Here is a 25110-nt window from a genome sequence, read left to right on the forward strand (position 1 = left end):
CAAAAATTTAACAGGGAAGTGCAAATTCTGCCCTTTTGCAAACATTATTATGGTATACACAGGGAAACACAGGGAAAGTGCCTGCCACATACAGTCCCACACTCAAAATTGCAATCTGTTCATTGTCATAGTATTTATTGCCATAATATTTAGTGTTCCCCCTTACAGATAGGGAAACTGCTTATAAAGATTGAGAATTTCATATAGAACTCTGGATTTCTGGCAACTGTGGGTTCGTTCTCCTCTATTAAAGTCCCCAGCAGGTGCTGAGAAGTGATCGCCCCTCTGCGTGCTTACCCTTTGTCCCCACCACCCTCTGGCCTCACAACTGGCCTGTTCCCCTCATTTAAGCTGCCCAGCTAATCCCTTTGGGCTTTCAGGTTTGTGACCCCACATCTCATCTGACCTTCGCATTTCAGAGGTGAGGAAGTGAGGCTCCATGAGGGCCGGTGGCCTGCCTGGAGCCCCGTGGCAAGTTGGCAGCAGAGCTAGGACTCCAGCCCAGCCCTTGTTCTGTTGTCCCTGTTGTACGCTGCTCCCTTGCCTGTCCCGGCCTCAGCTGGCCTTGGTTCTCCTGGTCCTGAGTGCCCTGCCCCCGCCCCCCGCCCGCCAGCCTGCCTCAGAATCCTCTGTTGCCCGGTGAGACGACGAGTGGATGGTGTCTAGTTCTGCACAGTGCATGGAGCACAGCCAGGGCCCCGCCCCCATTTCCTTCCCCAGTGGGCCTGCACTGGTCCTAGGTGACCTGGGCCCAGGCTGCGGGGTGAGGCTTGCACTGCATGCCCGTCTTCCCCTCTGCCCAGGAGCTATATGCAGCCGGGGAGAACCGCCTGGGAACAGACGAGTCCAAGTTCAACGCAATTCTGTGCTCCCGGAGCCGGGCCCACCTGGTGGCAGGTAAGGCGGTCCCAGGCCTCCCTAGGGCCAGATAGATGAGGGCAGACAAGGTACGAAGGGGAGACAGCTAGCAGGAACACTTGGCAGTCCCACTCCATAGGGCTTACTCTTCTTTAAAAGAGCCCCCTGGTGGCGATATAAAAGATCTTAGCAGCGGGTTTCCGGTGTTTCTGCATGCATCTGGTTCTGGAGGAAAGCAAAGGAAGAGGTGAGAGAAATGGCAGCCTCCTGCTGGCAGGTGTCTTTATACACTGGAATGTGGAAATTAGAGCTGAGAGAGCCTTCAAGAGCACCTGATCCGATGCTTTCCAAAGCGTGGCATACAAAAATCAGCGTAACAATTGATCATACAGTGTACAAAAGTACATTGTTTACTCATTCATTCAGAGTCTATAAAACAAGCTCCTGCCATGGGCCAGGTCCCGGAGTGGGCGTGGGGAAGCAGCAGAGCACAGGATTATGGAGTCATTGCTGTTCTGAGGCTCACGTTCTTGTTCTGGGAGACAGGCAGTAAACAAAAATTAAGTGAAATCGGTACCAGCTGGTAAATCCTTTAGTGACAGACAATAAAGTTGGCAACAGGGATAGGGAGTGGTGCAGGGGTCAGGGATGGTGCTTGGGGTGGTCCTTGCTGAGGTCATGACATCTGAGTTAAAAACATGACAGAGCTGCCAAGTGCAAAGGCCCTGGGGGGGGCCGGGTAGGACTGAGAATGACAGCCACACTTAGCAACACGGTGGGGCCTGAGTGAACACCCAGGCCCCTGTTCTGTGCACTCACTAAGGCCAGAGCTAGAGTTGGCACGTGGGTCTCCACTGGGCCACCTGCCTCTCTAGGAGCCTGGAGTCCCAGTGCCGTGGGTGCTCAGCGTGTCCTCGGGTAGGCTGTGGGGCCGGACAGGTGTTAGCTCATCGTCCCGCTGAGAGACAAGACAGACACATGAAATGATGGAGAAGGAACGTGGGCATGGACCGGAAGTGAAGGGATTTGAGAAGAGAGCGAAAATTCTGTCAGTGTGTGTGGAGGGGTGCTGGGTGGGGTAGTAAGGTATGACTCGGGTGAGCCATGAGCTGATGGGAGCGAGGTGCACGCATGTCGTGGGGTGAAGAGCCTGCCTGACTTGACAGCAGGGTGGGTGGGCCCGGTCAGTGGGGCCGCCTGGGGTACCGCAAGCTGAGGGGAGAGGCAGGCTCTGGCAAGGCTCTGTGTTCATTTGCTCGGGCGGCCACAGCAAAATACCACAGACTGAGTGACTTACGTGACAGATACTCATTTTCTCACCGTCCTGGGGGCTGGAAGTCCAAGACCAAAGTGTCAGCGGGTTGGTTTCTTCTGAGGCCTCTCTCCTTGGCCTGCAGATGGCCAGCTTCTTGCCATGTTCTAAAATGCTCTCTCCTCCGTGTGGGCATTCCTGGTGTTTCCTTGTGTGTCCAGATCTCTTCTTACAGGGCCACTGGTCAGATTGGATTAGGGCCCACGCTAAGGGCCTCGTTTTAACTTAATCACCTCTTTAAAGGCTGTACATCCAAATATGGTTACGTTCTGGGGTGTACTGGGGGTTAGGACGTCACCATATGACTTTGTGGGGACAGAATTTAGTTCGTTATTTATCTCTTCTCTCTTTCCACTAGTTTTCAACGAGTATCAGCGGATGACAGGCCGAGACGTCGAGAAGAGCATCTGCCGGGAGATGTCCGGGGACCTGGAGCAGGGCATGCTGGCCGTGGGTAGGCGTCCCGGGCCCGCCCAGCCGCCGGCCCACCCGGGGCTGCTCCCCCTTCTCTGGCTGTGGGCTAGTGGCGAGCACATGATCCAGGATTGCTAAATCCTGTGCCCAAATGGTGGGAAAGCAGCCTGCTTCCCGGCGCACGGCATAGCCGTACCTCCAACCGCCCTGGCGGGGTGCTGTTTGTATTTCAGGCGCAGCTCTGGGGCAGGGAGCTGCCGTGTGGGCACTGGTGGGAGAGCGACCAGCTGCTCTCCCGGAGGAAGATGACTCACATCCTGCCAAGTTTCCTCTAAAAATACATCCCTGCAGGCACTTGTCAGATGTGTGTGATGGAAACATGTGGAAAGATTTTTACTTGCAACAGCAGAACAGGCCCTTGCTCAGGAAGGCTGGCTTCGCTCCCGGCTACGTGGGGCGCCTCTCGCAGGGCCCGCCCCCTCTGCAGCAGGGCCCGCCCCGCCCCACGGCGCCCGCCTGCTCAGGCCTCACAGCCTCTCCGTACCCTGTGGGGAAGGCACCGTCTGCCCGTCTTGAGCTGTGCTTTTCTTTCTTTCTTTTTCTTTCTTTCCTTCTTTCCTTTCTTTCCTTTCTTTCTTTTCTTTCTTTCTGACTTATTTATTTATTTATGTGAGAGAGAGTGAGAACTAGAGAGCACACACACACAGGGAGAAGGGGAGAGAGAAGCAGGCTTCCCGTGGAGCAGGGAGCCCGATGTGGGGCTCGATCCCAGGACCCTGTGATCAGGACCTGAGCCGAAGGCAGACGCTTAACAACTGAGCCACCCAGGCATCCCACACTGTGCTTTTCTTGGAGCCTTCTGGCCGGGGCAGATGGCGGGTCCTCCCCATTTCCCTGCATGTCCCCATGACACAGGGATCATGGCCTTGAGACACTCATGCCACTCAGCCATCCTTCCTCCATGAGGCTCACAGCCGCTAGGTTGCCCCATGCACTGGAGCAGCCAGATTTCTAACCTACATGGCTCCTTTCACCACACTGTTGCCCGGAAGGAGGTCGAGGTTGGGGTCCGGCATGTTTCTATTCCAAAGAGCCAGAGCCAGGATCACAGATAATTGAGCTTGGAGGAGAACGAGGAGAGGAAGGTGGATGTGTCCCATGCGACCTCTCACAAGGACACTTGTTCTCTTCTCCGTGGCCCCTTGGACTGAGAGTTTTCTGCAGATGGAGTCACACTGTTTCTCTCTCCTAGTGAAATGTCTCAAGAACACTCCAGCCTTCTTTGCTGAAAGGCTCAACAAGGCCATGAGGGTATGTGCCTCCCACGTGCAGGGATCTGGGCAGGGGATGGGGGGTGGGTGTCTCAGCCTGACCTGTGACCCCACCCTTGCTCAGGGCAGAAGGTGCAAGGAGAGCCACCCCTCAGCCAAGAGGGCAGAGGGCCCATGGGCGGGAAGGTGGGACAGTAAGGAGGCCCATTGCTCATGCCCTTGGTGGACTCTCTTCAGGGAGTGGGAACGAAGGACCGGACTCTGATTCGCATCATGGTGTCTCGCAGTGAGATCGACCTCCTGGACATCAGAATGGAATATAAGCGGCTGTACGGCAAGTCGCTGTACCACGACATCTCGGTACGGCCCTCGGGGGGGATGAGCAGGCTGCCTCCTGCGGGCCTCCCTGGCCACCCCCTTGTCCCCTGTACCTCCCTGCTCGGAACTCTGGCCGCCTTGGCCCCTGCCGTGCGCAGGCGTCTTGCCTGTGGGCTTCGTACTTGCTCTCCTCAACTTCTCCTGGTTTGTCCATTTGCCCCCAGACTCTTAGAAGCTCCTGAGGGCAGGCTGGGTGTTGACCCTGCTGGCGCCCCCCACCCTACGTCCCCAGCACCCACCACCCCTGCTGCTCAGTAAAGGAGGGGAGGGGGAGTCCTAACACCAGCCTCAGAGAAAATACAGGGCCTCCCCACCTTGGTACCCGGTCACCCTGTGAGTCTGTGACCTTTTGGTGAGGACTCCCGTCCCGAGGTGATGAGTCCTTCTGTCACCTGGCCGCATGGCAGAGACAGCCCTGGAAGCACCTGGGCGCCAGGGCTCTGGGGTCATTCGGCCTGCAGTCCAGTCTGGCTCTTCTCACTTGCTGACTGTGTGTGACCTTGAGCAACTTCCTTACCCTCCCTGAACCCCAGTGCCATCATCCCCAAGACCAGGGTAACAGTAGTCCCCCCAGGAGTTCGGGAAGTCTTGAGCGAGGCGGTCCTTGTCAGGCACCCGGTGTCACATGCGTGTCTCAGAAGCGCTAGCTTCGCTTTTGCCCCCGTGCACCGGGGCCGGCATGACAGAAGGAATTCCTCTGTTAGGTTCTGAGCCTGTGTGAGCCTTGAAACTGGAGTCACCACAACCAGCTTCTGATTTCTGGCTCCCTCAGATTTCATGTTGGGCCTCTCACGGAGAACAGCTCATCTCCATTTTCTGGCTATAAAACTGCTGCTGTTCATCGCAGAGGATTTGTAGTTATTCACGAAGTGGCTTCCGTGGGCCCGTGGGCCCGTGGGCTGCTGGAAGAAGCTACAGGCCTTGCCCCCGGGGACGGCCATGGTGGGAGGAAATGGTCAGATGTTAGCTAAGCGTCGGGCTCATGGCCGGCTCGGTCGGTAGGGCATGCGACTCTTGATCTTGGAGTCATGAGTTCAAGCCCCACGTTGGGCATAGAGCTTTCTTAAAAAATAAGTAAATAAAAAATAATATTTAAAATATGTATATTTTAAAAGAAGCTACGTGCACTCTGCACTTCTGATGGGATGTGACAGAGTCAGGAGGAGGAGAGGTCGGGGTGAGCTGGGACGCCCAGATGATGACAGTGCCGTGCACGGACGCTCCTGTCACAGTAGACTACGCCCCAGAGCGCATGTCGTATGGCATCACGTGCAGCCTCAGTCCAGCACAATGAAGACGCACTGAGAAAAGACCACCACGAGTTAGCCCTGAGTTCGGGGCTTGGAGGGCTGTTTTAAATTTTGCATGTTTATTTATTTTTCAAATTCTGGCTTTGATCATTGGGGTGAGTGCAGCTGTCTTCTTTTCAGCAAGGGCTTGGGGAGGCTGAACTGCACGCCCCGCGCTGAGTTAGGGGCGCCGTGACGCCGTGTGCGTGGGCCTCCCCGACCCTGGGGCCAGCGTGGTGGGGAGTGCCCCCCTTGGAAAATCAGGAGGTTAGGAGGCCACAACTGGCCACGGCTCCCTTCACTGATGTTTTCCTTGTTTCTGTGACCAGGGAGACACTTCGGGGGATTATCAGAAGATTCTGCTGAAGATCTGTGGTGGCAACGACTGAGCTGTGACTGGTGGCTCACACTTCTGTCCACCTGCCAGCAACAGCGATGCCAGGAAAAGGTCAAAAGAATGTCCATCTGTTTCTAACAAATCCACAGAAGAGCCCCCCAGGTGTCCCAGTGCAGCCCGTCCGTCAGTAGAGCCTTGGCCCATCCTCCACCTCCGCCCTCCTCTCCTGCTCCGCACATAGTGCTCGTGCTGTAGGACCTGGGTCCCTCTCTCAGGGTGCCTATCCCCCCCGCCAGCCCTCATGGCCGCTTGCTGCTAAAGTAGATGTTTTATTCCTTGACTCATGCAGTCAGTCCCTTTGGCTTGTGGCTGAGACTGTTGGCTTCCTATTAGTCATGTAATTTTATATCTTTATTTGGAGACACCTTTTTTTGATAGTCCTTGCCAGACAGATGCATACAAGTCTTTGCTGCATACACATTTTGGGTGAGAGGTTGGCGGGGGAGCGCCGTGTTCTCAGTAAGGAGTAAAAGGGAAGACCTTTAACAGTAATCTTAGCGTCTGGTGAGAATGTGTCCTCAGCTTTGTTATTGCCAAACTCACTTCACTCCTTAGAGTTTTCTTAGGAAAGAAAAAAGAAGAAGGAAAAGGCCAGAAAGTCATCTGTTCCTTCTTCCATGCAAAACCATGAGAACAAAGTCAGCTCCCTGCCAGTGACAGGGTTTCTTGTAACTTGGAATGTGCCTTAAACCTGAATGTCAATAGCCAAAAACTTTCTAAATTAAAGTCAGCCAGCTCTGGAACATTTTGGAAATGTTTCCCTGGTGCCAGTTTGTTTTCTTTTGCCTCATGATCCTGCCTGTAGCTCAGGGTTCTGGCCTTAATATCCAGTGAAAATTTATGTGACTTTAAGTAGAAACTTACGCTCAGGAAACTCTGAGCATAGGTCATTTACGGTAGCCCGGTTGTAAGGAATGAGAAGGGAGGTTCCTGAAATCCATGCTCGGGACCCAGATGCTAAAGAGGTGTGAGGATTTTGCTCAGATGCGGGCGTGGTATATAGTCCACCAAGGATGAGGTAGGAAGAGTGCAGTCCTTCATCCGGGTCCTGAAGAAGAGGCACGGGCAGGAGGGCATATGCATGACTCCTGGGGTAGGCCTCATGGCTGGATGCTGGAGAGGAGGGTGGGGACAACCCAGAGAGGCACAAGACTGGTGCCTCCCCCCAGGGACCCTTTGGTCTGAGAGGGTGCTCCTGGCTGTGGTCCTGGTGGGCCTTTGGCCCCTTGGCTGGTGGTGGGTAGGAGAGGGTGAGTCCAGAAGGGGCAGAGTTTCCAGACAGCATTGTTCTGTCCAGAAGCCTGGAGCTTGCCTTGCTGGCCAGGGGTCTGACCTCCTTTGTTGGGAGTTTAGAAAGGAGAGAATTCAGGGACTGAGGTGGGAGATCAAGCCAGCTGGGCCCTGGCAGGGACCCCAAGGAATGGCTTGTCCCCAGAGTAGATGTCTGCCTGGGAATACCCCCCCTCACTCTCCCCTGGACATACAGAGAGGAGAGGATGGCCCAACAGGCATGGGGCAGCCATGAGCGAGACCCTAGCCTGCTCCACCTAGACCCACCTGCCTGAGCCAGAGAAGTTGTCATGGGCACTGGAATCGATGGTGGCCCCGCTCTTCGCTTCAGGTCCCCCTGCCTCCATGCCTGCAGCCTCTCGAACAAGACCCTGCATGCTTGGCTGGGGCTCCCCTAGGGCAGGCTCTTTGCTCTGGGGTGCCAGGTGGGCCCTGCCTGGTGGAATGGACTGATTGGCATGATAACTTGCCACACACCCGGGCGGACCCCGGCAGACTGCTGAGCTGTGCCGGGGCCCACATTCAGCCCCTCTCTAGGGAGACTGGAGATGTTCTGTGACATTCCTTTGCCTCCTTGTCTCACCAGAGGCACCTTGGTGTCCATCAGGAAGTTTCTGACTGTACATGCGTTTACTTTGGTCCTCAAAGAGTTTTCAGGCATTTGATTTATTGCCAACATTTAGGTACTGAGAGATTCCATATTTTTTAAAAATCTGGAATTCTGGCTTCTCTTGAAAAATTAAATTCTGGCAATCCTGCAGACCAGGAGCTGCTGAAACCAAGTTGCAGCTGCCCCCTTTAAGCATGCTCTGTTTTGCCACAGGCCCTACCACTCCCTGTTGCATGTTACCTATTTGGCCCCTGTAGGCCTTTAAGTTTGAGACCCCTGGTCCGCACACTTGGGGACCATCTGTGTTCACCCTGGTCTGGGTCCTAGTTTCTCTCTACCTTCCTGTCCCCAAAGCTACTCTCTTGGTCATGCCCATGGGACCCAACTCATAGTAAGTATGGGCTGGAGGACAGCATGAACTTTTCGCTGGGTTCTCTCCAGGGGTAAAGGCATTTACTGCCTTCCAAGGTCAATGGGAGGTTATTAACTCTGTTGATTATGCTCCAGACAAAAAAGACGGGGAGGGAGACCTTCAACATTACAGGTCATCTCGTTCTGGGAGAGAACTACACTGGGTGGTGTTTGTTGTTGTTGTTGTTGCTGTTGCTGTTGTTGTTTTGCTTCCTGGAGGTGTTAGTCAAGACCAGTTCTTGCTACACATCTAACATCACTTCCAGAAGAACTACTAGAGGATGAGATACCAGGTGAATTGAGCCCTGAGTGAATTCTCAGCAGCTGTGGGGCATTGGAAGGAACATTGTGTTAGGGGCAGGACCGGGACTAGGGTGAGGCAAACGAGTCACTTGCCTTGGGTACAAAATTAAAGAAACCATCCTTGCTGTATATTGGGCTGTATAAGGGTGCTTACGTTGTGGATGGGGAAATGGTCCTCAAGTCGTGGTTCTGAAAACCCTAGTGTGCATCAGGATCATCTGAGGAGCTTGTTAAAATGCAGGTCCCTGGGCCCCAACCTCACAGAGCTGAGCAGGCCTGGGGGTCAGGAAACTGCTTCTGTATCCTGCTTGCCTTGTCATTCTGATGCTGATCTAAATGCCCCTGAGCTGAGACAGAACTGAGATAAAGGTGTTCGTTCACACAGAGGGCAGCAGGTGAGGTGGAGGCAGCCTGTGTTTGGAATTCAGTCAGGTGATGGAAGATGGGACAAGTCTATTCCCAGCTTTGGAAAGAGGGATTTGAAAGACGAACCTCTGCAAACGCCCATGGTCAGGGCAACAGCTGGGTGACCATGCCATGTCCCTCCTCTTGCTTTGGCAAGCAGTTACAGCTCTAGCTTAGCACTTAGCCCCTTTTTTTCTGCTGTCAGTTCCTTCCTGCCCTGGCTGATGGAAGTGGAGTCAGACTTGGAAACAGAAACCAAGCTAAATCATCACATATGATATCTTCCCCAGGCAGATAACAGCTTAAATTTTCACCCCATCAAACCTGAAAGCTCTCTCTGGCTGTATTCCTTTAAGAGATAGGGACATCATTACTCAGTCCTCTACCTGGCCCCTTACAGGGACCTTCTCAGTAAAAGATGCAGTCAGTGAAGCCCTCGGCTCTACAAGGGACTCCTACCCTCAGCCCTCACTCCTTGGAAAGCTCCCCTTGGCCCAACACTGGTGCCCGCTCTAACCTGGTTCCTTCCTACAGTAAGAGTTGACATTGTCCTGAAGCAGAAAGCACCAATCTGGGAGTCAGGTATCCTGTCCTGATCTCAGGTCAGCCACTGATTTGCTCTGTGACCCTGAAGTAGTCCCCTCTTTGGGCCTTTGTTGTCCCTTTGTAAAATGAAAAGACAAGATCAGAGCTTCTTAAACTTGAGTGTAGTCAGCAAAAACAGTGGAGTAGGGACCTCCAAAATGTACCTCCTACACAAAAGCAACAAATAAGATGGCAAGAACTGTGAGAATCAACTTTATCCAAACTCTGAAAACTAATGGAAAGTCTGCAACAACCAGACAAACGCCTGAGAAAAAAAGTCTCAGTGAGAAGGTTTTGTCGGAAACCATGCAGGACAGAAGGCAGTGGGATGACCTATTCATTGTGCTGAAAGAAAAAAAAATGTCAACCAAGAATCCTACATCTGGCAAAACATTCTTTAAAGATGAAGGAGACATGAAAACATTCCTGGATAAACAAAAATGGAGATGGTTTGCTGCTAGTAGACCTGCCTTATAAGAAACACTAAAAGTCCTTCAAGCTGAAATGAAAGATACTGAGCAGGAACTCAAATCCACATGAAGAAAGAAAGGATGTTAGTAAAGGTAACTGCTTAGGTAAACATAAACATTACTATTAATATATTTTTTGATTTGTAGCTCTTTTTTTTTTTTCCTGTATGATTTGAAGACGACACCAAACAACATTGTTTTGAAAGCTCTAGCCAAAGCAATTAGGCAAGAAAAGGAAAAAGCATACAAATTAGAAATAAGTAAAACTTCTATTCACAGATGACATGATCTTATGTAGAAAATTATAAATCATATCTACACTAAAACTAGTAGAGCTAATAAATGAATTGGGCAGAGTTGCAGGATATAGGATATATGATCAAAATACAAAGAGCAGCTGTGTTTCTATATAGTAGCAGTGAACAATCTGAAAATGAAATTAAGGTCCTATTTATAGGGTACCTGGGTCCTCAATGGGTTAAGCATCTGCCTTCGGCTCAGGTCAGGATCTCAGGGTCCTGGAATCGAGCCCCGCATCAGGTTCCGTGCTCAGTGGGGAGTCTGCTTCTCCTCCCCCTCCCCCCCTTGCCCCTGCTTGTGCTCTCTTTCTTTCTCAAATAAGTAAAATTTTTTTTAAAAAAGGTCCTATTTATAATAATATCAAAAAGAACAAAATATTTAAGGATAAATTTAAGTTAGTGTAAGACTTGTACACTGAAAAAAAATACAAAACATCCTGTGCTCATGGATTAGAAGACTTAGTATTGTTGACATGGCATACAGTCTGCAAATTGATCTACAGATTCAATCTAATCCCTATAAAAATTCCAGCTACCTTTCTGCAGACTTGGACAAGCTGATTCTAAAATGCATATGGAATTGCAAGGGCCTGGTCCCAAACAGACAAAAAAAGTGTTGGAAAAAGTCAGGGATCTCACACTTCTTAATTTCAAAACTTAAGCTACAATATAAAGCTACAGTAATTCAAACAATGTGATACTGGCATAAAGATAGACACATGGATGGGACAGAATTGAGAAACCTAAACATCTGTGCTTAATTGATTTTTGACAAGGGTGCCAGAACCATTTGATGGGGAAGGAATATTCTCTTCAACAAATAATGCAGGAACAACTGAATATGCACAAGCATAAGAATGAAGTTGGATCCCCACCTCACACCATATACAAAAGGTAATTCAAAATAGATCAGAGAACTAAATAAAACAGCTAATGCTATAAAAATCTTAGAAGAAAACAGGAATAAATATTCATGACCTTGGATTTGGCAATGGATTCTTAGATATGACACCAAAAGCATAAGCAACAACAACAAAATAGATAAATTGGGCTTCATCAAAATTAAAACTATTGTATTTCAAGGTACAAGAAAGTAAAAAGACAACCTACAGAATGGGAGAAAATATTTGTAAATCGTATATCTGATAAAAGCCTAGTATCCACAATACATATAGAACTCTTACCACTCAACAACAGAAAGACAACACAACTTTAAAAATGGGCAAAGGAGGGATGCCTGGGTGGCTCAGTCGGTTAAGTGTCTGCCATTGGCTCAGGTCATGATCCCAGAGTTCTGGGATGGAGTCCCACATCGGGCTCCTTGCTCAGTGGGAGCCTGCTTCTTCCTCTCCCCTCCCCCCTGCTCATGCTCTCTCTCTCTCTCTCTGATAAATAAAATCTTTAAAAAAAAAAAAATGGGCAAAGGACTTGAATAGACCTTTCTCCGAAAAAGACAAATGGCCAAGAAACGCAAGATGCTCATCATCATCAGGCAAATGCAACTTAAAACCACAATGAGTTACCACTTCACACCTAGTATGATGGCTATAATCAGAAGGACAGATGGTGAAGATGTGGAAAAACTAAAACCCTTACGTACACAGTGTTAGTGGGAGTGTAAAATGGTATAGTGCTGTGCAAACACAGTTTGATGGTTCTTTAGAAACTTAAACGTAGAATCACTATTAGACTCAGCAATTCCATCCCTAGTTAGAGACCCAAGAGAAATGAAAACGTGTCTACACAAAAACTTGTACCTAAATATTCATAGCATTTATAGCATTATTCATAATAGCCAGAAAGTGCAAACAATCCAAATGTCCATCAGTTGATGCATGAGTAAAATGTGGCATATCCATCCAATAGAATATTACTCGGCTATAAAAGGGAATGGAGTACTGATACAGTCTGCAATATGGATGAAACCTGAAAACATTGTGCTCAGTGGGAAAAAAATTTGACACAAAGGCTACGTATTGAATGATTCCATTTATATGAAATGTCCAGAATAGGCGAGTCCATAGAGATAGAAATATTAGTGGTTTCCAAGGGGTGGTGGGAGGGGAATGGGAAGTGACTGCTTATAGGTACAGGGTTTCTTTGGGGGGTGATGAAAATGTTCTGGAATTAGCGTACAACTATGTGAAGCCACTGAATTTGTGCAGTTTAAAATGATTAAAAATCTGAGATTTATGTTGTGTGAATTTTACCTCAATAGAATACTTTTAAAAACTGCACACAAATTTGCACACATATCCCCTGGGGATCTCACCGAAATGTAGATTCTGATGCGGGATCTCTGGGTTGCGCCCCAAATTCTGGATTCCTGCCAGGCTCCCAGGTGACGCTACTGCTGCTCATCTGTGGCCACATTTTGAGTGGGGAGGCTACTCGGAGGGCCCTTGCGCTGTGTCACCTTAACCTGGGCCTCCGGTGCCTCAGCTCTGAGCCCACTCCCGCCCTGTCTGCCCCCATAAATAGGGAGGGAGCCCCACAGGCCGCCTGAGGTCTCCCCGTCTGCGCCTGCAGGAGGACCTGGGCCTCAGGGCCTGGGAGTAGATGGAGAAGGGGCTGTGGCCAGAGGGGTCACTGCCAGCAGACACGGGGGGCCAGGGGAGCAGCTTTTATTTTGCACCAAGCTGAGGAAGGCGGGCCCAGAGGCACGGCTGTGTCCTCGGAGGAGAGCTGTCCCACAAGTGGGTCACTTCCAGGTGCTGGGCAGCTCAGGCTCCGGGGCTCCAAAGCGATCTGAAAGAGAGGGGGCAGCTCGGGAGTGCTGCACGCCCCTCCCCGAGCCCGGAACTCCTATGCCAGGGAACACAGGGCACAGGGAGGGCGCAGGGGGCAACCCCCTCCGACGCCCCATCAGAGGGCTCTGTGGTGGCGCAGGACGGGTTCCCTGCAAGGGACCCGAGAGGAGCCCCGGAGCTCTGAGGCGGGCACACGGCCAGAGGAGGCGGCGGCGGCTCTGCGTCCCGGGCAGTGCTAGGCCAGACCCACGGGAACTGCACCAGCCCTTCCAGAAGCCCTGACCAGATGCCGGGCTGCAGCGCCCCCAGGCGGGGGTGGGGGCGCAGAACTCGCTGGGTGAGCTGGGGGACGCCTCCCCACTCGGCCCCTGGAGGAGCCGAGGCCTCTCCGGCTTGTCCAGGCCACACCTGTGCGGTGGTGGGCAGCCATCCCCAGCCCGAGCTGTCCCCTCCGCTGCGCGAGCCGCTCACCGTCTCCGAGGAGGTCGGGGGCGGGGACCCAGGGCCCGGGGGGAAGGTTCCAGGCCAGTTCCTCCAGCTGAGCCAGCAAGCCTTTCACTTCTGCCTCCAGGTGCTCCACTGTCTTCTCCACCGTCTAGAACAAGAGAGACGGGAGCGGGGCGTGGGGGGAGCGAGGGACAGGAGGAGTAGGGCACGAGAGTGGTGCCATGTCTTGCTTCAAGAGCCACATCCTAAGGGACACCTGGCAGCCCAGTGGGCGCAGCAGGGAGAGAACTGAGTGCCCGTTCTGAATTTGTGCGGCCTCTCAGGTCCCCAGATGACAGAATCCGAGCGCTTCACTCTCTAAGGCCGCTCCTGGCTCTGGCACGAAGCGACGCACTCCCTCAGTCACACAGCCAGGCGCGGAGCAACCCTGGGATTCCTTTGTCCCTTTCCGGACTGCACTGGGAGCCCACATTCTTTTTGTCGCCCCGCCCCCTGGTGGCCACTCTGCCAAATGACAGGTTTGGGATTTTGAAACGTTCTTTAGTCCGCGTCCGCGTTCCTAACTTCTTCCTGAATGAACCCCTTTAGCAGTCTGGTGAAACCTACAGACCCCTTCTCAGAAACACACTTTAACCGAAAAAAAATTAAGCATATAGGATTTCCATGGACCCCAACTGCGTTAAAACCTTATTCAAGTACTAAATATTAAATCTTTGATGTAAAAATGTATGTATTAATTAACTCATTAAATAACATGATCTAACATCAGGTCTAACAACTACTGTAATTTTGACATGCTGATTAGGATGAATGATACGTTGATATATTCACAACAACTATAATGGGATGAAATTATCTGTGATTTCTATTGAGAACAAAGTCACAGTACTGGTAATACTACATGGTTTGTTGTCTACTTATAATGAATGGGAATGCTAAATTTCAGTTAAAAGTTTGTGAAAGTAAAGTGTAAATCTTTACAGACCCCAGTGTTACAAACCATGGCTGTGTAACAAAACCCAGTGACTGAATGTCCACCGTCTCGGTGTGTAATGACGTGGAGATCTCGAGCTGGATGGAAGCAAGATCCCTGCAGAGGCAGAGTCTGTTGAGGGCTGGTGAGCTTTACAGCCCTGGCAGGGCAGGGACATGTTTTACACGGGGGCCAGGGAGCAGGATTGGCCTGGATTTCCCCCCATTTTCCAAAGCAAGCTTCTCCTGAGCCCTAGAAAGCTACCAGCCTGGCAGGTGGTCCTGAAACTGCGTGTCCTCCCAAGTCACCCTGATTACCTCCTCTATGACGTCTAAACGGTCGTGGACAGCCATGTGTCTGTCACACCCTGCGTTCCAGGCCGGGTCTCCACGGGAGGGCACAAAGGGCTCAGCAGCTGTGGGAAAACAAGCCTTGTCACCATTTCCTATACACTAGAGACCCCTGCAAAGCACTGGGCTCCACGAGGTGGGTCCTGAAAACAGTCACAAATAGAAGCAAAGGGAGGCTGAGTGTGGATCAGGGCGTGAGGATGGGGCTGCCCCAGTCACTCGCTTGTCTCTATATGGCCCTGGTCACCTCCATAGCCAGGTGGGCTTCTTCAAGGAGGTGCTGCCTGAACTCTGTAAGGTAAGGAAGGGGGGAAGTGTTCCCGCCGGACAGAATGGCATGTGCAAAGAGGGAAAGGCATAAAATGGCACGGTTCTGTGCCCAAACCCTCAGGGGGGTTGGGGTGGCTGGAAAGTACAGGGCGGACGGGAGGAGAGTGAGCATGGACACAAAGCCGGCTGCCCCAATAAACAAACCTTATTTGGGGGTTTATTTCAACAGAAGAGTCACATGGTCATATACGAATTCTTTTACATACAGAGAATGGATTGGAGGGATTTGTCTGTGAAGGCAGGGAGTTATTGCAGTAGTCAGTGTAAGAAGTTATGAGGCAAGGCAGTGCAGTAGGAGTAGTGGATGGAGGAGGAGGAGATATTTTAGCCATCGCATTGACGTTGGTGACTAGTTAGTAATATCGGACATTGGATGAGTAGTTATTGTGTACCACATAGTACGCTAAACACATGTGTGAACTCAATCAACCTTTACAACCACCTATTTAAGATCCCCAGTTGATGCACAGAGGGATGAAATGCTATGTCCAGCGTCACACAGTGAGTAAGTGGAAAGCCTGAGGTTCATCCTGTTCGGCTCTTGGTTCAACACTTTTCTCCCCAACATTGGTTCCTCCTTGGTTCTTCTGGCACCAGCCAGTCCTCACACCAGAAGTCTCAGGGCCCTGGTTCTGAGCTCAGGTTTCAGTGTTGGTGGCCCCGAGATGCCTAGAGGGCATCAGAGTTGGCTGGAACCTTGGAGAACCCTGATGCTCAGGAAGAAGGCTACTGCCCCCAAAACGAAGCGAAGCAAAGAGCTTCACTGAGGATGAGGCGGTCAGCATGGGCTAAAGCAGCAGGGAAGTCTAGCGAGATAAGGATGGAAAGACAGAGCAATGAGAAAGTCATTGCTAAATCCCACCCCAGCATTGTTCACGGAGTAGTGAAGGCAAAGCAGAGTCTAGATGCCGTGGGACAAGAGGGAAAGAGAGGTCCAAAGGTAGAAACTGGGATCCTGGGAAGCTTGGCTGTGAAGGAAGGGAGATCAGATCACATTGTCTACAGAATGTTTCTTGTTGTTGTTTCTGTTCTTTGAAGAAACAACCACACTGACAGCCTGAAGGACAGTAGAGCTGAGGAGAGGACAGTCTGGGAACCCAGCAGTGTGTGTGGGGGGGGGGGGGTGGGGGGGTAGAAGCAGTGCTTGAAGGAGTGGGAGGGGGACAGCAGAATTGGTAAAGGCAGACCTCTCCTCAGAGGGCCAAGAAGTGGAGTGAGTTCTCACCTGCTGGCCTCTCTTCACTCTGTAAAGGAAGAGGGGAATCATTGGCTGGAAATGCATGTTGGCTTACGAAAGAGGAAGCTAGTTGTGAAGCTTTCAGGAATTCTGTGTGTGGGGCTATTAAACATAGCCATGAAAATGGGACGCACGGTGAGAGTATTTACATCATGGAAACCAGCAAATGACTTGTTTTTGTCTTCATCTTTGTTTTTGCGAGCCACTTGATCAACAGACCACTGGGGAGGGACCTCGAATACAGAGAGGACTTCAAAAGGAGGTGAAGAGAAGGACCCCACACCAGGGGGAACGCTGGAAGCCAGTCCCCCAGCGAGCCGCCGAGCAGGCTGGGTACAGAGTGGTCAGGACAGGGGGCTGGATGGAGTGGAAGCTGGGGGTCTGACAGTGTGGGGGAGAGCAAGGGAGCAAAGGATTGATGATTTGACCAGCATGGAGTTAAGGGGATGAGCTCTGGAGTCTAGCTTGGATAAGGAAGGAAAGGGGGCCAATAAGAGGGCCAATAAACTGGGAGAAGTGGAGGGGCTGACAGGACTGGAGGTCTTGGTAAGATGATGGAGTAACACAAGGAATGAATGGTGACAGACATTGCAGTTTCAGCTCTGAGAGGTGGAGCAGCTTCCTAGTGACAATATCAAGGTTGTGGTCATGGATGTGGGCATCTGAGGCAGAGTGGGGGCAAGAATTATTGGACTTGATCTATCTAGGTGCAAAACTGTTGTAACTCTAAGACCCTGGTGTTGGCTGGGTTGCCCAAGGGGACATGCAGAATCACCCAGAAGGCTGGCAGATCTTGAGGTAAGGACAGAGATGGCGAGCCATTTTGCTGGTGATGAACGCATAACTCTGGGAGGTTGAATGACCTGCCCAAGGTCACATGGTCAGCAAATGACTGGACCCCAATCACCCTGGCCCTCTCTTGACCCCACCTCAGCAAGTTGGCCTTCCAGAGCTCTGCCAGAACCTCCCACACACACACACAATCCTGAGATATTCCTGTTCCAACTCTATCTGGGTCCCAACTCTTCGATGTAGGGATGAGAACCAAGAGCAGAGACAAAACTTCCTTCCACTATGAGCATCTTTTATGGAGAGCAATTTGTTTCTATATTCTCCTTTTCATTATTTCCCTCCACTGAACTTCGAAAAGCCTCTTCAAAAGACAATGGTCTTGTTGACTTTGGGGAGGGGGCAGACATGACAGTGGTACTTTGGTTATTTTTTCCATCTATGTGTGGCTGGAATGAGTACTGGTTGTTTTTAAAAGGGAGTCTTTTAATGTGGTATATATATACAATGGAATATTATGCAGCCATCAAAAGGAATGAGATCTTGCCATTTGCAACGACGTGGATGGAACTGGAGGGTATTATGTTGAGTGAAATAAGTCAAAAAGAGAAAGACATGTATCATATGACCTCACTGATATGAGGAATTCTTAATCGCAGGAATCAAACTGAGTGTTGTTGGAGTGGGGGGTGGGGTGGGAGGGATGGGGTGACTGGGTGATAGACACTGGGGAGGGTATGTGCTCTGGTAAGCGCTGTGAATTGTGCAAGACTGTTGAATCTCAGATCTGTACCTCTGAAACAAATAATGCAATATATGTTAAGAAAAAAAAAGAAGAAGAAGAAGGTAGCGGGAGGGGAAGAGTGAAGCGGGGGAAATCGGAGGGGTAGACGAACCATGAGACACAGTGGACTCTGAAAAACAAACGGGGTTCTAGAGGGGAGGGGGGTGGGAGGATGGGTTAGCCTGGTGGTGGGTACTGAGGAGGGCACGTTCTGCATGGAGCACTGGGTGTTGTGCACAAACAATGAATCATGGAACACTTCATCTAAAACTAATGATGTAATGTATGGGGATTAACATAAGAATAAAAAAAAAGTAAAAAAAAAAAAAGGGGGGAGTCTTTTAGAGATCCATACTGAAATACCTAGAGATGAAATGCTAGGATGTCTTGGGTTCACATCAAAGTAATCCAAGCCCGGGAGTGGGAGGAGACATGGGCAGCCAAACAAGATTGGCCAAGATGGATAATTGTTGAAACTGAGTGGTGGGGACATGCGAGTTCATTCCACTCCTCTCTCTACTCTTGTATATATGATTTGAAATGTTCCATAATAAAAGCCAGTTGTCTGATGGGGTTGTTAGCAAAAAGCAGAAGCCATCGTGGGCCGCATGCGTGGATGGGAAATGTTCAGGATGAGGGCCGGGGGCGGCCTGAGGGACCCCACCTGGAGGGCTGTGCTCCGTTCTGGGCCTTTGAGAGGCAGAAGCAGGGCTAGAGGCGGCTGTGGTGAAGGGACTCGGAAGCTTGACTCGTTTGTCTCAGCTGAAAGAACCGGGGAGCCCAGCTGAGAGAGGAAGGACTCCCTGGGGGCAAGAAGAGCTGCTCTCACCCACAGGGAGGGCTGTCCGTGAAAAGGGGGTCTGCCCAGTGGGGGTGTGGGTCCACACACACCCCTCCGGCCCAGGCTCTCCCCGGAGCCACGCCTGCCCCCTCCCAGACCCAGCTCGGGCGGGAGGAAGCAGTCTGACCTGGCTGGCCAAGTGTGAGGCTCTGCCAGCCCTGTAAGTCATGAACAACACGAGTCTACTCCCCTCCGCGGGCCTAAAACATCCTGTTTTCGACATGTCTGCAATGAGGTCTAACTTGGCTCCGAAACCCCTCCAGGGAAAAGGACTGGCTGAGGTTGCTCTCCGCATCGCACAGCACGAATCCCTCACATCTGGACAGGACGGCGTCCTGGGCTCCGCACCACCAGTGTCCGTGAGCTCATCCGAGGGAGAAAGCCGGGGCGGGGCCCTCACTCCGAGCCCGCACTGCTGCTCCCTCAGCCAGCCGGGCCCTCACCCCTGCACTGACCTCCCCGCGCAAAGGGCCGGAAACACCCAGGAGACCCCCGTTCTCGCCTTGCCTGGCCACGAATCGCCGTGGGCCCGTGGGAAACTTTCCTCTCCTCGCTGAGCCTCTGCCGCCCCCTTGCTAACACGGGGTGGGGAGGCCTGAGGCACTGCCCCCCCGGGTAGTCCATGCGGGATGCCCGTCTGTCTTGCCGAGGGGCCTCATAAATTAGCTACAAGGACAGAGCTGGTGTGAGTCAAGGACAAGTTGCTTCTTGGACCAGAAGCGCCCACAAGGCACGAGCTGGCTGTCTTCCATGTCTTTGAGCTCCTCCGTGGGAAGGGGCTCAGGGTGATGCCTGCTTCACGGGGTTGTTGGGGTGCTCACGAGTGGGGAAAGCTGCAGGGTGGCCGTGAGCGTGCTTGAGGAGCCAAGGCTGTGGTTCTCCATGTTCCCTTCCTTCCTATGCTCCCGCCCTGCCCCGGCCAGTTGGGAAATGGACCTTCTTGGAGGCCGGGTTGTTTTCCCTGGCCCGGCTCCCACTCAGGGCCTATGTGCACCCTGGATGGCGGCCATGGGTGGAACACAGTGCTCTGGTGAGAGCAGCCTGCGGTGGAGGCCGGAGGCCCCGCGGAGGTGCTGGGCTCACTTCTCCAGTTAAAGAGACATGGCCACCGGGTCCCCATCCTCTGAGGCGGGAAGTACGGCCTCTCCCCCATAAAGGCATAGGAGACCTTTTGTATCTGGGGCTTAAACGCTAAGAAAGCACGTACAAGTCAAGTGATTTCGGTGACAACACGTAATTTCTCAGAGGCGACCTTGAAAATTGCCGTGACTTCTGAATCATCGAAGACACTCCGCTTTGACCAGTGATGTATGTCACTTAAGGGTTAACTGTATTTGACCACATACAATATAACAGAATAATAAAATTTACCACATACAATATTTGTATTAAAATTTGTGATTCATTTAAAACCATCAGTGGTTTTTAAACTTATTTTTTAAAGCAAGATACTATTTTCAAACAATTACATGAAGAGCTCCAATAATGTGGAACTGCTCTGCTAAACCAAGAGAGAGAACCTTGAGCCCCTCAAGAAAGAGCTCAGATTCTGAAGCACTTCTTGGTTTTGTTTTGGGAGAGACACGTCCTCCTGTCTTCCTTGGATCTGAGTCTTGCTGATCACTCTGAGAGTGCATCAATGTCATTCCAGTACATTCAGTATCTGATTGTGGTAAGTAAGCTGGGCTACTATCACAAAGGGCCCCCTCAACTTTGCACGTGTTTATTTTTTTTCTCATGTATGAGTTCAGAGGTAGACTGCAAAAGCCCACAAGGTGGAGGAGGTCTAAGAAGCCATCCAGAATGAACCTCTCTCGGTGTGCCGTGAAAAGCTCACAAGGCTTGGTGTTAGAGATGCAGTCCCACCTCCGGGCTTACTGATGGTGCTCTTTGCCCTCCTGCAGATAATGAGGGATCTGCCCCGCCAGGTCTACTTTGCAGGACTGCTGTGTTTGCTACTTTGCACGATTCAAGGGAATCATGCACGTGAAGATGCCTCGGAACAGCCAAGTGATGTGCAAATGCCCTATGGGGCAGCCACCAGGGGAGCTGAAGATGGAGCAAGGCAGAGATTGCTCCCCAGGGCTCCCCCTCTCCACATGGAGCCAATTCTCTGCTGGATCACTTCAACCAGTTCTCAGGATGAGACGCATCTATTCTAGGAATAAACCTCTACAAGGGCCCAAGGGATGTTTGGGAGGAACTTCTCCAACAAGGACACAGAGGGCTCAGTGCTGACCCGGCTCTCTGTGCTCTCTTAGAAACCAGTCCCCTCACTGGACTCTGTTTCTTCACCTTTACAACAGGCATAACCATACTTTATATTGGAAGTTACTATGGATTAGTGATCACTCATGATGTACCAAGCTTTCTGCTGAGTGCTTGTGTACATTATCTCATTTGATCTATTAAGAGCTCAGTACTCTTACCTCCCTTTTTTACAAATTAGGAAACCAAAGATCAAAGAGATTGACTAACATGCCCAAGATTACACAGCTACTAGGCCGTAGGGATGGGATTTCAATCCTCCCGGCCTGACACGGTCTATACTGAGCACTAGCTGTGATGTGACCCTTTGTAAGTTAAGGGCCTCCTATCTTGGGGTCTCAGCTGCCTCCTGTGTAAGAGGGAGAAACTTAGCATGTCTGACTCCATGTTGCTTCTATTTCCCTTGCCACTGTGACCTGTAGCTTAGAAACTTCTGCTTTGCCCTGCACATAGGCATGTTAATCATTAAAGGAATTTTGCTTACAACCAAGACTTACAAAAACTGCTTTCTTACCCGAAACCTACCTCACTGGAGGAGGCACAGAAGTACCTACAGAGTTGACTATGCTACGTTTAAGATTTACAGGAACGACGTGACCAGATTCCTACAGGCAAAGATCAACTGACCAAGGACAAAGAAGTTACACAACCTTTTCCTTTTTTTAAAAAGACTTATTTATTTATATTAGACAGAGAGAGAGTGGGGGTGGCGGGGCAGAGGGAGAGACAGAATCTCAAGCAGACTCCCGAGTGCAGAGCTCGACACAGGGCTCAATCCCAGGACCCTGAGATCACCACCTGAGCCGAAATCAAGAGTCAGATGCTTAACCTACTGAGCTACCCAGAAGCCTCGACAGGACCTTTTTCAATGCAGACATCAGTCATCTTTTGACTCCAATCCCCTCCCACTTCCCCCTCTTCCTAACATAAAAGAAGCTCAACTCTCATCCTCAGACAGGTTGTTCTCTGGGACAATAGTCCACCATCTCTTCGTTTTGCTGGCTTTCCCAATAAAGTCACTTTCCTACCCCAACTTCTTGCCTCTTAACTTACCGGCCTGTCATTCGGCGAGCAAACAAACTTGGACACAGTTACAAAATGAGGGGTTGGACAGGAATGGGGCCAAGGGGATCTGTTCACATGACATCTTTGCAGCTGTCTTGGGGCCCCCCAAGAGCCCAAATGTGTGCCTTGGATCAAACTGTCTTTAAGTGGTTCACTCCCACAATATCCATTTGTGTAAGAAGAATGCCATGACCCTCACAACAGCCCTTCAGCCTCTTCCTCTTTCACTCGAAGCAGAAAGCAGAATCCCCATGGAAGACAGATGACCATGGGGACTTGGTAGGCAGTGAGAGCACGCCCAAAGGCCCCCAAGGCATGGGTGACAATTGGTAAAAGGACCAGGCTCTAGGACTTGAGACCCCTCTGATAGGAAAACAGGAAAGGAACTCAGCAGAAACCTTAATTTTTAAAAAGGGCTCTATAAGTATCACAAGCAGTTTGCTTCCATCAATACATAAAGAGTTTTTACAGACCAATACAGTACCACAATTGAGAAGTCTAAGACAATTCGCAAGAATTTGTAGAAATGACCTATATGCATTTAAAGAAAAAGCCCAACTTCAGTAGTAATCAAAGCAACAAACCATCTTAACGTATTCTTGCATAACAGCAGATGTTTCTAGATCTAACTACCAGTTTATAGACAATACGGGGGAAAAAGAACATTTAGAAGACTCCTGGCAGATACAGTCAGCTGAAATCTAATGTGGAGAACTTTATAGAACAAACAGCCCAGTTGCTTCCACAAATACATTTTAAGGAAAAGAGGGGGAAGAGAACTTACATATTAAAAGAAACGTAACTGGGGGCACCTGGGTGGCTCAGTTGGTTAAGCGACTGCCTTCGGCCCAGGTCATGATCCTGGAGTCCCGGGATCGAGTCCCGCATCAGGCTCCCTGCTGAGCAGGGAGCCTGCTTCTCCCTCTGACCCTCCCCCTTCTCATGCTCTCTCTCTCTCTATCTCATTCTCTCTCAAATAAATAAATAAAATCTTAAAAAAAAAAAAGAAACGTAACTGAAATATCAGCCAAAAGCAATGTGTGTACCTTATTTGGATAAAACAAAGCCAAATGTAACAACATGACATAATTAGGGACATTTAAACATTGATTGGATATTTGATAATATTAAGAAATTACTGTCCAGGGGCACCTGGGTGGCTCAGTCAGTTGGGCGTCTGACTCTTAATTTTGGTTCAGGTCGTGGTCTTGGGGTCGCAGGATCAAACCCTGCATCAGGTTCTGCGCTCAGTGGGGAGTCTGCTTGAGATCTTCTCCCTCTTCCTCTGTCCCTCCCCCTGCTCGCTCTCAAATAAGTAAATCTTTTAAAAAAACTATCGTCCATTTTTTAGGGTGTGATAATGGTACTGCAGGTATGTTTATTAAAAGATTATTTATCTTTGGGGCGCCTGGCTGACTCATTTGGGAGAGCATGTGACTCTTGATCTTGGGGTCATTGAGTTCGAGCCCCACACTGGGTATACACATTACTTAAATAAATAAAACTTAAAAAGAAAAGGATTACTTATCTTTTAGAGATACTTAAGGAAATGTTTATGGATGAAAATATATGATGCCTGGAATTTCCTTTAAGATTATTGGAGGGAGGAGAGAGAATGCGGGTGACAAAGGAAACAAGACTGGCCACGAATCAGTATCGCTGAAGCGGGGCGGGAGGTACATGGGGGTTCACCATGCTCTTTTGTCTTTACATCTTAGAGATTTCATAATCAAAAGTTAAGAAAAACAATGGTAAATTGTCTGAAGTCTGAAAGATTCTACATAAAAATATGTGAACTCTGGGTGAGATTACATTAACTTTCCCCCTTTTAAAAAAATCTGTAGCAAGGAGTGTGCATAATCAGAAAGGAAGTGATGTTTGAAAAGGGTTTTAAATTAAAGTGTATATACCAGTCACGACTAAAGGGGCCATAGAAAGTGGGCGGCAGCCAACTCCTCCCTCTAGAGGAGCACAGACTGGGCTTTGTGCCCTCAACTCCTGGAGGTGGGGACTCAGGGAGGAGGGGCGGGGGGAGGAAGGGGGGAAAGTAGGGGGAAAGAAGGACCTGCACTGTGGGTTCTGTGCTGAGCACAGTCCCAGCCACACCTCACACAGCCTGTGAGGAGGCGGTTGTTGGTCCTCCGTAATTAATAGGTGGGGAAACTGAGGTTCAGAGAGATCAATGAAGCTGAGGGGATGAGAAGGGGAGCCAACCTCCTGAATTCCATGCTGGGGACTTCTTTCACTCAATTCCTGCAGCCAGCTCTCTGGAGTGGGTATCATTTTCCCCAGCTTACAGAGAAGGAAACAGTCTCCCAGAGGAAAGGCGACTCACCCAAGAAACTCAGCCAGGGACTGCCCAGGATCAGCACTGGCCTCCACCCTGCCCCTGGGCGCTCACTCCCACAGTGAGCTGTGTCCTGAAAGGCCCCGGGGCGGGAGGCTTCCGTCCTAGGGGCAGGGCACTTCACCTGTGTGATTCACATCCTCTGGCTCTGGGCTGATGGGTGAGCAGCCTGGCAGGGGCAAGGGCCCCCCTGAGGGAGTAGGAGGCCTGGATGCCTGGTGAGGCCTCTGGCTTGGAACCCCTGGGGAGACCTGAGCCTTCCCCTCACCTATATTGCTGGGATGAGCACCAGCTGCCACTAGCTGAGGACTGCATGAGACTCTGGGTAAATGCGAGTGTGGCTTATAAACTGTGAAGTACCACACGATGTGCAGAGTCTTGGGGTGGTGCAGTGAGCATCTGTGTGCAAGAAGTCTCTCTGCAGGGCGCCTGGGTGGCTCAGTTGGTTCCACTGCCTTCTGCTCAGGTCATGATCCTGGAGTCCCGGAATCGAGCCCTACATCGGGCTCCCCCTCCTCCGCGGGGAGCCTGCTTCTCCCTCTCCCTGCCACTCCCTCTCCCTGCCTGTGCTCTCTCTCTCTCCCTCTGTCAAATAAATAAATAAATAAATAAATAAATAAATAAATAAATAAATAAA

The 25110-nt window shown here is 50.6% G+C and overlaps 2 protein-coding genes and 1 long non-coding RNA gene across 4 annotated transcripts in view; 1 reads left to right on the plus strand and 2 right to left on the minus strand.

The window, feature by feature from the left end:
* ANXA11 (annexin A11) overlaps positions 1 to 6677 on the plus strand; it is a 41532-nt gene extending 34855 nt beyond the window's left edge. For both annotated transcript variants that reach the window (XM_035022851.1, XM_035022858.1), the window contains exons 11-15: positions 804 to 897; positions 2529 to 2624; positions 3837 to 3895; positions 4093 to 4215; positions 5852 to 6677. In XM_035022851.1, coding sequence (XP_034878742.1) covers positions 804 to 897; positions 2529 to 2624; positions 3837 to 3895; positions 4093 to 4215; positions 5852 to 5911 — 432 coding nt within the window. In that variant the 3' untranslated portion in view covers positions 5912 to 6677. The remainder of the gene's footprint in view (positions 1 to 803; positions 898 to 2528; positions 2625 to 3836; positions 3896 to 4092; positions 4216 to 5851) is intronic.
* Positions 1243 to 2535, minus strand: LOC118022224. Its single transcript, XR_004682423.1, has 2 exons — positions 2156 to 2535; positions 1243 to 1393 (listed from the first exon to the last, which is right to left on the minus strand). It is a non-coding gene; the product is annotated as an uncharacterized LOC118022224 (long non-coding RNA).
* Positions 6678 to 12900: 6223 nt separating the features above from the next.
* PLAC9 (placenta associated 9) overlaps positions 12901 to 25110 on the minus strand; it is a 13060-nt gene continuing 850 nt past the window's right edge. Inside the window, exons 2-6 of the mRNA XM_035022873.1 lie at positions 18617 to 18714; positions 16368 to 16386; positions 14780 to 14877; positions 13514 to 13637; positions 12901 to 13040 (exon numbers count right to left, since the gene is read on the minus strand). Of these exons, the coding sequence (XP_034878764.1) occupies positions 12994 to 13040; positions 13514 to 13637; positions 14780 to 14877; positions 16368 to 16386; positions 18617 to 18714 (386 nt within the window). The 3' untranslated portion in view covers positions 12901 to 12993. The remainder of the gene's footprint in view (positions 13041 to 13513; positions 13638 to 14779; positions 14878 to 16367; positions 16387 to 18616; positions 18715 to 25110) is intronic.

This window comes from Mirounga leonina, unplaced genomic scaffold (genome assembly GCF_011800145.1).
Source record: "Mirounga leonina isolate KUSES-001 unplaced genomic scaffold, KU_Mleo_1.0 Mir_114, whole genome shotgun sequence".
Classification (NCBI taxonomy): domain Eukaryota; kingdom Metazoa; phylum Chordata; class Mammalia; order Carnivora; family Phocidae; genus Mirounga; species Mirounga leonina.